Source organism: Pyrenophora tritici-repentis, chromosome 10 (genome assembly GCF_003171515.1).
Source record: "Pyrenophora tritici-repentis strain M4 chromosome 10, whole genome shotgun sequence".
NCBI classification, from domain to species: domain Eukaryota; kingdom Fungi; phylum Ascomycota; class Dothideomycetes; order Pleosporales; family Pleosporaceae; genus Pyrenophora; species Pyrenophora tritici-repentis.
In genome coordinates, this window is record NC_089399.1 from 1,853,064 (window position 1) to 1,869,247 (window position 16,184).

At 51.4% G+C, this 16,184-nt stretch overlaps 6 protein-coding genes across 6 annotated transcripts; 3 read left to right on the plus strand and 3 right to left on the minus strand.

Moving 5' to 3' along the window:
- Window positions 1–451: 451 nt before the first annotated feature.
- Window positions 452–4,694, plus strand: PtrM4_045310 (YL1 multi-domain protein; the record flags this gene model as incomplete). The annotated part of the gene is made up of 5 exons (XM_001937182.2): window positions 452–801; window positions 851–1,701; window positions 2,165–4,005; window positions 4,393–4,454; window positions 4,514–4,694. 5 exons carry the CDS (start codon window positions 452–454, stop codon window positions 4,692–4,694), a joined length of 3,285 nt encoding a protein of 1,094 aa, XP_001937217.2.
- Window positions 4,695–5,034: 340 nt separating this feature from the next.
- On the plus strand, window positions 5,035–5,877 carry PtrM4_045320 (Glyco-hydro-61 multi-domain protein; the record flags this gene model as incomplete). The annotated part of the gene is made up of 3 exons (XM_066104567.1): window positions 5,035–5,157; window positions 5,215–5,628; window positions 5,716–5,877. The coding sequence occupies 3 exons, from the start codon at window positions 5,035–5,037 to the stop codon at window positions 5,875–5,877; spliced, it is 699 nt and encodes a 232-aa protein (XP_065959131.1).
- A 501-nt stretch (window positions 5,878–6,378) lies between these two features.
- Window positions 6,379–9,600, minus strand: PtrM4_045330 (Nucleosome binding factor SPN, SPT16 subunit; the record flags this gene model as incomplete). Its single annotated transcript, XM_066104568.1, has 5 exons — window positions 6,379–8,094; window positions 8,140–8,898; window positions 8,944–9,233; window positions 9,280–9,364; window positions 9,421–9,600. The coding sequence occupies 5 exons, from the start codon at window positions 9,598–9,600 to the stop codon at window positions 6,379–6,381; spliced, it is 3,030 nt and encodes a 1,009-aa protein (XP_065959132.1).
- A 389-nt stretch (window positions 9,601–9,989) lies between these two features.
- PtrM4_045340 (mitochondrial carrier protein) lies at window positions 9,990–11,264 on the plus strand (the record flags this gene model as incomplete). The annotated part of the gene is made up of 2 exons (XM_001937179.1): window positions 9,990–10,351; window positions 10,400–11,264. The coding sequence occupies 2 exons, from the start codon at window positions 9,990–9,992 to the stop codon at window positions 11,262–11,264; spliced, it is 1,227 nt and encodes a 408-aa protein (XP_001937214.1).
- A 1,034-nt stretch (window positions 11,265–12,298) lies between these two features.
- On the minus strand, window positions 12,299–13,986 carry PtrM4_045350 (DUF3295 multi-domain protein; the record flags this gene model as incomplete). The annotated part of the gene is made up of 2 exons (XM_066104569.1): window positions 12,299–12,309; window positions 12,366–13,986. 2 exons carry the CDS (start codon window positions 13,984–13,986, stop codon window positions 12,299–12,301), a joined length of 1,632 nt encoding a protein of 543 aa, XP_065959133.1.
- A 792-nt stretch (window positions 13,987–14,778) lies between these two features.
- On the minus strand, window positions 14,779–15,387 carry PtrM4_045360 (uncharacterized protein; the record flags this gene model as incomplete). The annotated part of the gene is made up of 2 exons (XM_066104570.1): window positions 14,779–14,934; window positions 14,989–15,387. 2 exons carry the CDS (start codon window positions 15,385–15,387, stop codon window positions 14,779–14,781), a joined length of 555 nt encoding a protein of 184 aa, XP_065959134.1.
- Window positions 15,388–16,184: the final 797 nt, after the last annotated feature.

The window sequence follows — 16,184 nt, forward strand, 5'->3', positions numbered from 1 at the left end:
GGTCTGCCATGGGGATGTGATTGGGAAGTAAATTGGTTCAACGCTAATGTTGCCGCACATGCAGTACGAGTGCGCCGCATAGTCGGTCCATGGTTATCAAGAGCTCAACTGGGAAGAGGCAATTTGATGGTGGGAGGTGTGAAATCAGACGTTGAGGTGCTGGCAGGCAAGATGTGAAAGATGCAGAGTGGTGTCATGGAAATACGGTCAGACGACCATCTAACACATAACACCCAACTGCATTTCCTGATCTAAGTAGACATGAAATGTGGTAGACTATATTCAATTGCCTTAACCAGCAAGTGCGTGTAGTAAGGCGGTGGTGATTGACTATACCTGCCAAGCCACCAGCCACACCTGTCATGCGGTGAGCGGCGCGGGTCCACAAAAAATGTCGAAGCTGTCGCGAAGCATCTGCTCTAACTTACTCTGCCAACATCCAAACGCCAACATGTTTGAGAATTTATGCGCGCTTCCAGTCGATCACGACATCTTCGTGCAGGCGATACACCCAGAAGAGCCAATTGTAGCTGTTGGACTCGCAAGTGGCGAAGTACACACTTACAGGCTGCCTCCTGGTGTGAGCGACGATGATGGCGACGATTCAACTCTCGCGTCGGTAAAGGGCTTTGGGACTATAGACCAAGTCTGGCGCACCAGGAGACACAAGGGCAGCTGCCGAACACTTGGTTACAGCTTAGATGGCGCGTCATTGTACTCTGCTGGCACGGATGGCATCGTCAAAGTCGCAGACTGCATGACGGGCCAGGTCACCGCCAAAATCGCCATACCCCTAGACCCGTGAGCTTTTCTCTACAAAAATTGATAATATCACGTGCTGATCAAGCAGCTCAAATGGTGGCATCGATGCGCCCACACTCGTTCACGCCCTCTCTCCGCAATCGCTCATTCTCACCACCGATTCCGGCGCGCTGCACATTTACGATATCAGGAACCTCAAAGGCGGCGAAAAGGTGTCGCTGAAACCCGAGAATACGCACCGTCCACACGACGACTACGTCTCTTCCCTTACACCTCTACCACCGACGAAAAACAGTACTAGTGGCTTCAGCAAGCAATGGGTTACAACAGGCGGCAGTACACTGGCTGTAACAGATATCCGGCGAGGAGTCATGGTCCGTAGCGAGGATCAAGAGGAGGAGCTTCTCTGCTCAGTCATTGTCACTGGTCTGCCGAAGAAGGGCTCGAGCGTGGGTGAAAAGGTCATTGTCGGTGCAGGCAACGGTGTCCTTACCCTCTGGGAGCGTGGAGTATGGGATGATCAAGACGAGCGCATCATTGTCGACCGTTCCAAGGGCGGCGGCGAGAGTCTAGACTCGATGACTGTGGTGCCTGATGGAGTTGGAGCGAGTGGGAAGCATGTCGCAGTTGGGTTGGGCAACGGTGGGATTCGCTTTGCCAAGATTGGATCCAACAAGATCGTCGCAGAACTCAAGCACGATGAGTTATCTCAAGAGAGTGTCATTGGACTAGGTTTCGACGTCACCGGTAGGATGATCAGTAGCGGCGGAAAGACTGTCAAAGTGTGGGGTGAGCAAACCTGGCAAGACGTTGATGAAGAGGAGGCAGAGGACACGACCAACGGCAAGCGGGAGCATGAGAGTGATGATAGCGACGACAGCGATGAGGACATGGATGATAGCAGTGAAGAGGACGAGCCCAAGCAGAAGCGCAAGAAGCGTAAGAGGAACAAGGGCAAGCAGGCAAAGGGGCACGGCATCTTGCAATTCTCAGGACTAGACTAGTCGCTTGCAGATGACCATCAGCTGCAAGAAGGGTTAGTCTTGGGAACATGTTTGATAGTTCATACAGGTATGCCAAAAGCAACAGAGACCTCGTGCGGCATGATTAACGAGAACAGAATAATAATCAAGAGATTTCGACACACTTGTCGTTTTAGAAACCGTCCACTATCTTTCCCTTTTGGCCCCACCTAGTTTGGACTAGTCCCATATCGTCTGTCGTACCAGCTGAAACTCGCAACCTCACCTTTTCCCTCCTTGCATCACCCAATTCCATGGCTAACCCACAGAAATCTTATCAACACATCGTGCATGCGTCGACATGTCCCTGTGCGACAAATGTGCAAGGTGCGATGCCATCCACCCGACTCCACTGTCGCTTACTAATTTGTAAGCACCAGGTGACTGCAATTGCTTCTACTCTGCACTTTCAAAGACTTCGATATTCAAAATTGCTACCACCGAAGGACCTACTGGTGAAGATGGCCACTTTACTGAGATTGACCAAGCTCAAGTCAGAGAATTTGTGGCTGAAAAAAAACTTGAATTCGGCGAAAGAGGCTTGCAAGCGTCCCCAGTGCAAGTCTATCAACCACTCCTGGCTGGTGAAATTCGTGTACTAGAATTACACTCCGGGGAATCAGGAAGCCCTCTTCAGGGGAGCTTGCATACAGTCAGCATCGACTTTTCGTATCCCACCAGACCATATGAGTATGGCTTGACCAGGGACACTAACCATGCTGTATCGCTCGTAACTGAACAGCCGGTCTGGTTTACTGCGCTCAGTTATGTTTGGGGCGCTAATCCTATATTCGACCAGACCATCACCTCCGAGCATGGTCCGATCACTATTACAAGAAGCCTCGCGGCTGCTTTGCGAGAACTGCGCTCAGAACATGATAGTGTGTATCTTTGGATCGACCAGATTTGTATCAATCAGCCAGATAACGAAGAGAAGGCGATGCAAATTCCGTTGATGGACAAGATATATACGCGTGCCACCAACACTGTCATCTGGCTAGGCGATGATGACGGAGAGGATCCGCTCAAGGCCTTGGACTTGATGGAGACGATTTACGCTCGGCTGCAGGGCACCGACGCGCAAGTAACACCAGATGAATTTAAGCGACTGGACTTCCCGCCTGCCGAAGACCGAGCATGGTGGGCTATACGTCAATTCCTCCGACGCCCATGGTTTGGTAGACTGTGGACGATCCAAGAAGCAGTTCTCTCGCGAAACCTGTTTATCAAGTGTGGTCAGGCGGTAATATCCTGGGTAGATTTCCACGCCTGGTGCGGCTGCTTAGTAGAAACTGGGTTACTCCGTTGGCTGAAGGGAAATGTGGGATTGGATGCTGAGTATGGAAGGATACAGCCTGGAATCCTACCATCACCACAAGGGGCAGCGGTTGTACTCTCAATCTCAGCAGAACGCCTAAACATCATGAACTTCACTCACCAAGAGTCCTTGCTGAATATTCTGGTAGCCACACGCTACGCCAACGCGACGGAGCCAAAGGACAAAATTTATGGTGTACTTGGTATCGCAAGCCTGGACATTGTGCCGGACTATTCCGAGAAGACTTCTGCCAGACAGGTTTATCTCCAAGCATGTCACACGCAGCTTCCTTTTTTGGTCTACGAATTACTCAGCTGCGTTGATCACGACACACCACTTCCGATATCGTGGGTACCAGACTGGAGCACTCAACGCGTAACAGCTGCTTTGGGCTACTCGACAAAAGCCTGGACCGTGTATCGCGCCGGTGGACAAATTGCAGCGGGACAACAGCCACCCAAAGTTGTGGTTAGTAATGACAAGAAAGAGATAACGCTTTCCGGAAAGGTTTTCGACACAATCACAACCTTGGGTGAAATCTACCAAGACCCAACTCTAGACATCGAAACCCCACAACAGAATAACCAGATCCTAGCATCCTACGCAAAAATCGCCCTTGATGCCAGCACCACACACTCGTACCCAATACACGACACATCAATCTACGACGCCTTCTTCACCACCGTACTAGCCGGAAGAGACGGCTCCGGCACCTCAGCCCCCACACCCAACCACAGCGAAGTCTTCAGTCTAATCCTCGACTGCACAACCGGTACAACGCCATCCCTCCCGGGTCAAACAATCAGTCCCCGCCGGCAAAGCGGACACTTTTCCCTCGATAATCTCAAGACGAAGAAAAACGCAAAGATAAGACAGCCAGCCAAGACCCTAGAGGACTTGCGGGTAGCGTTCCGGGCCGCCATGACGATGCGCCGGTTTGCGGTTACTGGGAGGGGTTATTTTGCGCTGGTGCCGAGGGGGGCACGGGTGGGTGATGAGATTGCCGTGTTTGATAGGGCTTGTGTGGCTTTTGTTGTTAGGAGGGAGAGGGGGGTTGGTGGTAGGGAGGGTAGGAGGTTTGAGATTGTGGGGGAGGCGTATGTGCACGGGGTTATGAGGGGGGAGGTTTGGGGTATGGGGGAGGTGGGGGTTGATGATGTTGTGCTTTATTGAAAACAGTACGAAACAGATGTACTAGGTTTTTTGACAAAGGTGAATGTTGAAAAAGTATAGAACGGAACAGCCACCCTTCGGCGCTCTAGGCTACTAACCAAGAAATCCCTCATCTAGATCTTCTACTCCAAATATCACGCACAATATTTGGATGGAAACTTGAACGAGGCTGAGGAGGCGTACGTACACATACTCTTACTACCCGCCCGTACCACAAACCCTCTACTTACACCCGCAGCACCACCGACCCAAAAACCCACCTCACGGCAATACTTACCGCTAGCGGCACCAAGTCAACCAGGTCACAAGCAACGCGCCTTCATATAATCTGCACTATAAATGCCCGCGAGGTCCCCGCGTGGCTTGGCTGTAGTAATCTACACGCGACCAAGCCATTGGCTAGCCGCACGCTCGCTTAGCCAAGGTTCGTCACGCCTTTTTATATTGCTTAATATAATGCTTGTCACGACTTTCATACTAGCACGGCGGTGCGGCTTCCGCAGAGAGGTTGTAGGTTAGGCTTTGGGTTTGCGATACTGGATAGAGGATGGTTGGTGGGAAAGTGCGGTTAGCGTTGCGTAGGATGGCTAACGGAAACGCATCATAAGACGTGTGAAGTGTATATTTCAAACCCTGGGTTTGGGTCGAGGAAAAGATGGGGTAAGGGGAATGGAGTTTATAAAGAGTGGGCTGCTGGGACGTGGTTTCTGAGATATATATTTCCACACGCAGAAATACTCATATCAACTACCCGACAAAATGAAACTATCCACGCCCCTCGTCCTCGCCGTCGCCGCTTCTTCAGCATCCGCCCATACTATTTTCCTCAGTCTAAACGGCGGCGCAGTCGGCGACGGCGTCCGCGTCCCAACCTACGATGGCGTAAACACCCCCCCTTCCTCTCATAAACCCCCCACAAATCTAACCCCCCACCCCCAGCCCATCAACGACGTAACCTCCAACGACATCGTCTGTAACGGCGGCCCCAACCCGACTGCAAAAACCTCCACCGTAATAACCGTGCAAGCCGGCTCCAGCGCCACACTCCTCTGGCGCCACACACTCACCTCAGGCCCATCCGACGTAATCGACGCCTCGCACAAAGGCCCCGTGATGGCGTACCTGAAGAAAGTCAGCGACGCGAAGACGGACAGCGGCATCGGAGGCGGCTGGTTCAAGATTGCGCAGGATGCGTTTGATGGGAGTAAGTGGGGGGTTGATCGGTTGATTGCGAATCAGGGGAAACAGGTGGTTACGATTCCGAAGTGTATTGCTCCTGGGCAGTATCTGCTGAGGGGCGAGTTGATTGCGCTGCATTCTGCTAGTTCGAATCTTGGGGCGCAGTTTTATATGGTGAGTTTGAGTGGAGCGAGAACTGACTTGGTGCCGGGAGAGCGTAACTGTAGGAAAGGAAAAGACGGCGGCTGACGAGAAAATTAGGAGTGCGCACAAATCAACATCGTAGGCGCTTCTGCAGATAAGACGCCGGCGACTGTGTCTTTCCCTGGTGCTTATAAACAGAATGACGCTGGTATCTTGTATAATCTCTACTCGGGATCGAAGACTTACACGAGTCCTGGACCGGCTGTGTTTACTTGCTAGATGGAGTAGCATCTAGCATCTGTGTGAGTGATCGCGGGGTGGAAGGAGAGAGGAGACGTGGATGGAGAGTGCAGAGAAGCGGTTCATGTATATACTTCTTTAGACGAGACGAGACGAGATTAAAAGGAAACTCTACTTTCCACTCACCTTCGGACGAGAAACATGTCCAACACTTCCATGTGCATGTAACAGCAGAGTGTGTGACAAAACCGTCTACATCCACTACCCTTTAACTTTCACACATTTGACAAGACGCGGAATAAGGTACCACGCATCTCATTACTATACTTTGCAGCTCCTACGCCATGCCTAGCCCGATGCTACACGGCAATACCTATCACCCCTATCAACCGGGGCGACCAAAAAAAAGCTATATTCATACACGAAGAAAACCCCATCCGGCAATTTCCATAAACTCGAAAAATAAATAAATCTCATCTGCTAATACCCCGCCATAGCAAGCGCACTTCCAAAACCAAAACCAAAGACATCGAAACCCTCCTAACGTTTCCTCTTCTTCGCTTTTCCATCATCCTCATCATCCTCATGCGCAGCCTCCTTATCCTTCTTCGCAGCCTTCTTGTCCAACTCATCCCAGCTCTCACCCTCTGAGAACTCATCTTCTGAGCCCTCGTCGCTCATCTCCTCGGACGCATTCTCGTCAAAGTCGCTCTCGTCAGACGACTCATCTGAGATGGCGAGTTCGGATTCAGAGACTTCAAAGGCGGATTCTTCTTCCTCCTCGCCCTCGCCTTCGTCGTCGGTTTCGGTCGAGAGGAAGGACCAGCCGCCGTCGGCGAAGAATTGGTGCGGGTCCGATGTTACCGTCTTCATGATGGTGGCCCAGTTTAGGTTGAGCGGTCCTTCGCTGAAGGGTATGTCGACCGAGTCGAGCCAGTCCTTGACGGGGTCGAGTGACTCTACTGGGATGGTGTTGATGTGTACGGGAGGGCGGTTGTAATCTTTGAAGACGACTACCATGTCGAAGTTCCTCAGACCGAACTGCACACGTTCGAGATGGACGATTTCAATCTCGGATAGGGTGAGACAGGTGAAGGGAGGCTCGGTGAGCTGGACCAAGCAGTCGGTGGTCGGCTGGACGAGGACTGATGATCGCGATGGCACACCGTTGAAGCCGAGCTCTCGGTATGGGATATCAACGCTGACGTTCTCATTGCGCGCAGCATCGGCAATCTTCTCGGCAAAGTTCTTGAACTCCTTGTCGAGAGCCGCACGCCGCCTACGCTCCTCCTGTTCTTGCTCAAACTCCTCCTCGTCACCAAACTTGTGCCGACGCTTACGGTTACCCGTCTCGTCGAATTGCATCTCTGTGGCTTCTCGGACAAACTGGACATCCTTGGTCTTCTTCTTGCCAAGCATGATGGGGTTCTTGAGGTGTACGTGGATGATGACGATGAGCTCGTGTTGGGAGGGCTGGAAGAACAAGTGCTTCATGTTACTGAAAAGGACGTCGATCTTGGCCGAGTTGTTGCCATGGACATAGCGTAGACCGTTTTGGTGAATTTCGACACTTCCTGGGATACGCTTACCGTCCAGGGCCGGACGGATGAAGATGAGGTCGAGCATGTGAGGTTTGCGTGTCTTGAGCGGGATGAGTTTATCCTGCTCAACAACATCCTCCATTTGCTTCTTCTCAGTCTCCCGGCGTACGACATCCTTTTTCAGCTCTGTAATGTCCTTGGTAATCTGGTCAATGCGGTCTACATCGTGCGATTTGAACGTCAAACTGCGGATAAAGTGTGCGTTGGGGTCTTCAAACGGCTGATCGTCCTTGCGTCCGACACCCTGACCGGGGGACAGGAAGTTGATACGGAGCGATGTGAAGTCGGCTTCGGGGGTATGTGAAGCGTTCTTGATGGTGTGGATGTGGAAGGGTACGGGCCGGCCCATGATGGGGAGGAGAACCGTGAGGTTCTTCTTGTCGACGACAATCTCCAGATTGGCCACGGAGTTGGGGAACTGGTTGTCGCGTTTGTAAGACTCAAACTTTTTGAACTTCTTCTCTTCGGTGCCGTTCAGTGACTTGGCTCCTTCGCTGTACTGCTCCAGACCCTGTTCTTGCTTCTTGCTGTGCAGCTCCTTTTGATGTTGTCGTCGCTGCTCCTCCTTTTCGGCATCCTGGTTGGTGGTACGTTCGTGCCTTGTACGCGTCTTGGTGATGTTGGTCTGCGCGATCGCTGGACGCTCCTTCTTCACCTTGGGCTTTGCCTCCTCCTCCTCCTCGTCGAAGAAGAAGGAAACGGCGTCCAAGTCGGACGTGGTGTCTTTTGTGAAGACGGCGCAGTCGCCTTGACCCACGCGCACGGTATCTACCAGCACGAGGGAGTAGTTTTTGCTCTTCTTGTCCTGTGGCTTGCTGTTCTCGAGGTCCTGGAGGCCAGTTTGGACAACCAAAGTCATGCCGTCTTTGAGAACGCGGGTGCTCTTCCCACTGAGGAGAAGCGAAGTGTCCTTGTTCTCGACACCAATACCGTAACCGACGTTCTTGGGGAAATGCTTCTCCAACTCGGGCTTCTTCGATTTTAGAAGGGCCAGAGCTTTTCCGTAGACGTCCTTGGCAACTACACCGTCCTTGATGGTCTTGATGACCAGGTCGTGAACGGCCAATAGCAGTTTGTAGGTGGTTTCCTGCTCCTTGTTCGGTCCAACCATGTACGTGCGACCGACCATGGCACCGTATGTCTGGTAGCGCAGTCCGAGGACTGATATGATGACGCCGGCATGTAGGTTGTTCTCGTCGGGTTCAGCAGCAAATTTGAGATCATATGCGCCACCACTCTGAATGGTAGGCTGCAAACACCAATCCAGCTGCAGTGCGTCGAACGACTTGGAGACTTTTTGCTTTTCGAAAAACTTTGTGTCGTCAATTTTGTTGGAGACCTTGTCGGCGAGTGCGCGGTGCGAGATCTTCTTCTCGGTATCGAGAATGTCGGACATTTCTTCGACAAAGTAGTTTGTCATGAGGGCGCTGGAAGCACGGGCGGCGTCGCGGATAGTGCGCTGAAGAGTTAGCTATGCGCAAAGCTTGAAAGCCGTAAAACTTACCAACTCTTTCTCGTCCTTTACCGACAAAGCGGCGTTGGACAGGATAGGGGCCAACTCGATCTGATCTTCGTCCTTGAAGCCAGCCTCGTCAAAGGCAGCCTTCCACTCGTTCGCAAAGGCATTGTTTGCGTTGTCCTTTTTCAAGATGGCCACCTTCTTGCCGGCCTTTTTGATAGTGTCTATGCACGTTTGGAACTGCTTCTTGTTCTCGTCTGCGTCCTTGCCCCGCACCAGAATCTCAACGGGGACCTTGCCACCCTTGAGCGGCTCCAAATAGGCAGCTGCGATGTCTGTATTAGCATATTTCCCCAAATCAGGCAGTCGCGGCTGACTCACCCTTCTTCTTGGTGGTGACGATTTGGACGAGGTCGGGCGTCAGGACGAACAGCGTCGCAGGAAACTCGTAGCCCAGCAGCCATAGCTATGTGGTGTTAGCTCACTGCCACCAAACCCCAATATCAGAATGCGCATTCTTACCTGGAAAGCTGCTGGCTTCTGGTAAATGCCGGGTTCGCTCGCCTTGCCCACCAGAGTGGCGATGGAGCTTGCGCCTTGGAAAACCTGGTCACCCGAGCGCTTGTCGGCCTTCCACTTGGTGACGAGGTTGTTCAGGCGCTCGTGAAACAGCGCTTTGTCAATGACAATGTCGTCGGCCATGGCTGAAGGTGCGCAGGTGGTGACCTTCAGGAGGATGACGGGGGTGTGAAGTGGGTGGGTGATGAGAGAAGGCGACGATGGGAAAAGTCGCGAAGGGCAATGGGCGACGCGAAGGACGCGCTGTTGCTGTAATGCCTGGTCCGAGCGCCTCTTTCAACTCCACAACCGCACTAGTCTTGAAGTGCTGTTTTCCAGCTTTGGCTTTGGAACTTGCGGGTTTGATAAGAGAAGGAGCTTTGGATTTGTTTAGTTTTGCTGTATCGACGTTTCGGATAGCCGTCCCAATTCAGCCACCGCGCTTGTGACCTTTCCACGCGGCGCCTTCACCTCCGTCCGCATCGACCCCCGCCCATGCGCCCGCAATCTTCTCTCACCTCCCATGATATGCGATGACGACCGGCTCCAGTGTCTGCGCTGGAGTCTCTCCCCGTAGCGAAATCCCCAGCAATGACACCATCCCGGAGACCCCGCAGGCCCCCAACAAGGCTCCAGCAACGGGAGTGCAGGCCGCGGGTATGCGAGCCGTGGCTGCGAGAATGGTTGCCTTTTACTTCCGAGCGCCGGTAAAAGCCTTCTTCAGGGGCAGAATCGATTATATGAGTTATGCCAGGGCTATTAACCCTCATATCATGGCGGATGCAAAATGGTCATGGAGAATGACTACCCCCGCAGTGTTGGCGCATGCTATACGAACAGAGGGATGGGGGTTTATACCGAAGCAGGTTCTACCGCCGTTGATGGCGAATACATGGTAGGATATATCTATAGGATGAGTACTGGCATGACCTAACATGCCCAGTATCGGAGCCGTCTTATATACTGCCTATCTCCACAGTCTCTCCGCCCTCCACGAACCCTCCTCCTACCAAACCAAGCGCGTCTACCCGCCACCACCCCCCTCTGTAACATTCACCGCAGGCCTCATAGGCGGCGGCATCCAATCCGTCATCGCCGCCCCTTTTGACGCCCTACAAACCCGTTTCCGCACCGCCGATATCCTTCAAGGCAAGCACAAAACCATGTGGCACTACGCGGGCTACAAGCTCCGCTCCATCGGCATGCAAGGCATCTTCGCCGGGTGGACGCTATCCTTTTTCAAAGACGCCCTCGGCGCCGCCGTCTTCTTCGGCACTTTCGAAACCGTAAAATCCCAAGCCTACCTCGAATACGTCACGCGCTACTACGGCAGTCGCACGCGGGATACTCTGCTTGAAAAGTCGATTCCGTATTTACAAGAAGAATACGACGACCGCCCTGTTATACGCCCGCATTACATGCTCGAGCCCATGTTTTTGTTGCTTGCGGGTGTCTCGGCGTCTATTACCTCGCAGCTGATACAACACCCCTTGACGGAAATCCAAGATGTACATTATCGTCGTCTTGAAGCGTTGGATTATCAGGCTCATCTTGATAATAAACCTTCGCATATCGTTAAACGGTACTATCATGCCTACGAGGAGACGTTTGTACAGTGCAAGCAGCTTGCGAAGCGAGCGGGGGGCTGGCGCAAGTATCTGTATCGCGACTTTTTTATGAGCACGATTAAACAGGTGCCTAGTACTGCGGCGGGACTTATTGTGTTTGAAATTGTGAGACGGAAGTATTCTTTTGAGAATGAGGAGGTTATGATTAATCATGCCGATGCACGGATTTTGTTGACATGAGGGCATAGATTGGATAGAGTTGGTTATTGTGATACCCAGAGACAGAAAGATATAGAAAACTATAGATAGAAAGCAGAAATGTTGTACATAGCAAAGCCCAAATATCTCATCTCCCCCCGTTCTCATTCCCGTCTAACACCCCTCCACCCCTCCACCCCCAAACCACCCGCCTCCCCAACCCCCACTCACCCCCTCTCAACGCCAAAAACTCCATCATAAACTGCCCCATCATAAACCCCAACACACACCACATTACAAACACCAACACACACCACATTACAAACACCAACTGTCTATTTTGTCGATCCGATAAGATATTCCATGCGTTACTTGAAAGGGGGGCGTGTTCGGATTGTGTGAGTGTGCGCCAGCATCCTTTGATTTCTCTTTTCTCTCTCTTTTCTTTGGTGCTATCGTCTTCGTTGGAGGAGGAGGAGGAGGGTCTGGAGGATTCTTTGTGGGAGGAGGAAGGATGGGCTGGTGAGAGGGAGGAGGAAGGGTGCAAAGGAACACACTCCGGATCCCAAATTATAACCCCAGAAGGTGTATCCGACCTCCCCGGCGGTGGGGTCGAGATAGCCGCTGTGGTGGAATGTGCTTTTGAGTTTTTTGTTGGTGTGGCTAGGGCGAAGGAGATGTCGGAGGGGAGTGTTGGAGCGGCTTTATTGCCATTTTGTTGGCCTGCGTTCTTGGGACATGGTTGCGTTTGTGTTTCTTTCGGATGGCCTTTTGCAGATGTGGGTTTGTCGAGTTTGGTTCTGGTCTTCTCGCCATCCGCTTTGTCGGATTTGGGGTGGTCCTTGTTGTTGGGATTCGTATCCCCGGTATGCCCTTTTCCTTTGCCTTTTCCTAGTGTGGTGATGAGCGGGTCTGAGGGGTGCATTTTTGTGGACTTGGGTTTATGCTGCGTTGATGTTGATGTTGTGGTTTCCGCGTCGTCTTCATCTCCTGCGGTATCATCACCATCATCATCATCCTGTCTCTTATCTCTCCGCCACAGAAGCGACAGCGGCATGACTCTCTTCACCCCAGCATTAGAAGAAGGCTTAAATCGTGCAATCGGTCTACTAGTTGCCATGTGCATCGTCTGTGTGGGTGTACCTGCAGTGCGCATGTAGCTGCCGATATAGTCATACCAAGAGACGGTCAAGGCTGGGTTCCCAAACACAGTCCTCCGGATCCCTCTTCTGGCAGCCCCGTTTTCAGAATCGATGCTATCTGCTGTGGCGAATGGAGCTTCGACGTCTAGATCTACCGTTGCAGTTGCAGCGGCGGAGGACATGTAGTTGTTGATTACATTGTACCAAGAGTTTATGCTTGATACGGTTAGGTGAGGGATTAGGTCAGCTGCGTCTAGGATGTTGGCAGTGGCTGCTATGGTAGAGTCGTTGGAGTCGTCGGTGCTGTTATCGTCTGAGCTGGAGTCCGTGCTTGGGGTTTCTACCGCAGCTTCTTCTGATGGAGCGTCATCAGTTTCTTGAGGTGTGGCAGTGTCTGAATCAATTGACGTAGGAAGTGTCTTCTTTTTCTTGGATGATGTTGATTCAGCAGAAACGTCACTTTCATCTGCTTCCGGGGCTTGAGTCACGGTCGCGGTTGCGTCTGCAGAGGTGGCATCTTCTGAAGAAGCGTCGCCAGCTGCCTGAGTCGTAGAGACATCGGAATCAGCTGATGTAGAAACTTTCTTCTTCCTCCTGGACGAAGTTGACTCAACAGGAACGTCGCTTTCATCAGCTTCCAATGCTGGAGACACAGTCGCGGTTAGGTCTTCAGAGCTGCTTTCTTCGTCGGTGGAGGCATCATCCGCGGATAGAGTTTGTGACGGCAAAGACGAGGAATCTAGGGTCGCTGAAGCATCTTCTATGTCATCATTTGATGAGGAGCTCGGTATGGCGTCACTAGAAGTCTCCGTTGCAGATTCTGAAGTCGTTGATGTTGCATCTGAAGATGTAATAGGATGGATCACTTTCTTCGCAGATGTCGAAGTGTCGGGATCGTCGGAATCCGTAATTGATACTGAGTTATCCGCCATGGCATTTGACAGCGTCGGCGTGGATATATCGGAAGAGTCCGAGTCAGTCGCCGAAGCTGAAGTCTTGAAAGCTTTGAGCTTATGAGACGATGTTGTGCTTTCCAAGGTATCTCCCCTGGAGGAACTCATCGCCGATGCCTCTCTAGATGCTATAGCGGAAGCCGTCAAGCTACCAGATGTATTACTGCTCTTCGGCCCGTCCTTATTCTGCGCTTGCCTACAAAAGCTGGTAGCATCTCTTCTGTGAACTGGTATCTTGACTGCATTCGTAGCATTATACACAGCAAGAAGAAGCTCTTGTATGTCCGTATCATCACCGCCCTGCTTTAGTACGCTATCGCAGAACTCGGACACTGCGATACTAGGCACATAGATCGATATGTAGCCTTCGGAGGCAAGATCGACTCTTAGGTTGTAGAGGTCGGTGCTGCTGTCGTGAGTGGAGTTGGAGTTGAAGTTGACAGTTTTGCCGCGCTTGCGGAGCTGTTCGGTTCTTGCGACTTCAGCATTCCTGCCTGGATGGTATGTAATGTTTGGGGATAGCTTTCGCACTTCGGTGTAAACTATCGTCTTGGTAATCGTGTGTGTCGCAACATCACGACGTGGAACAGCGGCTGCTAGAGCCAAGTTGAAACCTGCAACTTGCCTGCTGAGCAACAAGGTAAGTATGCTTGGATAAAGTTTCATCATCGAAGCCGCACCGCGGTAGATTTTTGGGAAAAAGAAGGAAAGTGGAGTAACCGAGGCTGGAAGAATATTAATAAGAGCTGTATTGATGACCCGCACTTTTGTTGAAGCGTCCAACACTTGAATCACACCTTTAACGGAGAACGTGGCCGCGTATCAATGGCGCCCATGAATTGAGCTGTGAAGAGAGAAGGAAACAAAATCAGAACGAGAATGAAACATCACATCATCCTCTCTACACTTCATCCATAAAGTTTGAGTAGGACGAGGCCTCGTGACCGTGATGGTGTCATGTTGGGTAGTGGTCGAAGTGATCCACACAGTAGTCGTAGAAATCAGGTGTGCTAATCAAATTAGCTGAGCCTCAACATTAGACGCCCTCCCTAGCTGGAAGATGCATTATGCAAGTGCCTAGTAATAAACACTGTCGATGTGTACTTGCTAGTGGTTCGCACGGTTGCTGTGGGCTTCCTCCCAGAGCTTATACTCTCCGTCTCGATTTCCGCCTCCAAAAGGAGGACTGTCGAAAGATCGATGCTTTCAATAGTATCGGTAAAATACCAGTTGCAGTCGCAACAATGAGTGTTCCAGGCTCAGATACCGTTGTCGAGATCTGGACGGTATGTTCAGTCGTGCGAGTCGACGTCACAACCATGACTTCCCAAACTTTCTGATACCGTATGCACTCCATCTTTCCATCGTCCAAGTCAATGAAAATCTTCACTTCCACGTCCGAAGGTGGCTCTCCTGCTGTAAATGACTGCCATGGCGCGAGCCAGAATGTTTTCACACGCTTCACAGACGGCGCAGGCGTGATGAGTGATCCGCTGGTTCTGATGGGTGTCGCTTTCTCCACAGTGAAGCCGCATTTTGTCGAGAATTGATCTCTTGATCACAGGCCGTGACCGGAATCTTTGAACCCAATCCAGTCAGAGTCGTCGCGCAGACAGTCTAGAATTTGAAGTCAATCAATGGTAGGATATTCAATCGTTCCGTATTGCATACCGTTTCAAGCGGCGAATACATGGTCTCGCAGCTGCCAGTGCCTGCAATGGTTGTGATATACTCGGTTGTTCCATTCAAGTACGGCGGTCTTGTCATCGGAATGGGCTCAATAGGAGGACCAACGCACCAGGTCATTTCCGGAATGTACGAAGTGACGACCTGGCTTTGCGCAGTAATCTCGACGGGAGATGCACTTGGAGATGGATATAAGGTGCTATAGACGGAGTGCGTCGAAGTTGACGAGGCACATGATTCTGTAGTGGTATAGTTGACAGTTACTGGTGCAACAACAAATGCTGGCATTGTTTGCGTGAAGTTCAGGACCCTGTGGGAAAGACCATTGTGGAATCTTGCGACTGCGTATCGCAAGTTCAGTAGGATAAATAGCGTGCGAATCATTTTGGCGAGTTCGATCGAACCTCAAGCTCTGTAACGTTCAAATGAGACGGGACGTTGGGGAAAGATATATTGACGCGATTTCGCGTGGAATGAACACACATGCTAACGTGTCTTCCCTCCCTTGCTGGCCAAGAGATCCAGCTCCTCAGGACAAATTTGGTGTCACGATACATTTTGAATTACCTATTGCCAGATATGATTGGCGAATTCGGTACATACCAACATTTGATGCTGCTGTGAAAGTCAGGGCAATGGTAACGTTAAATTGGTATGTCTAGGTAGGTACTAGTTACTACTACCACGACTGTGTCTAATTTCAGAATTTCAACTGCCTGTAATAATTTACCTGTTCATAATGCGTTCTTTGCCTTTGAACAGAAGTGCATAGATGTAATGGAAATTCACATTGAGGCGGACGCGACTTCGAGATTGAGTGCGATGCGAAAAGTCGGTGTGGCGTCAACGAGAAGGAGGCAGGAGGAAGATAACAGGATTAGTCAGCCGGCTTGGCGCGTTATTGACGCGGCCTGGATCAATCCGCTGTTGCACCCTTTCAACCATTCCACCACAAGGCGACACGAACCAGTTGCGCGAGTCATCCCAAAGTCATCAACTTCTGTAATAGTATCCTCTATGATAAGGATAAACATGGAAGAACAACGAACGAGGCCAGATTACCTAGGTAGTTGCTCATGATGACCAAGAGACAACACGAGGGCACACCCCTCACTCGCCTCCGATATAAATGCCGAACCCAGCCATATACGTGTTAATGTGTAGTCAGATATAGTTCTCGC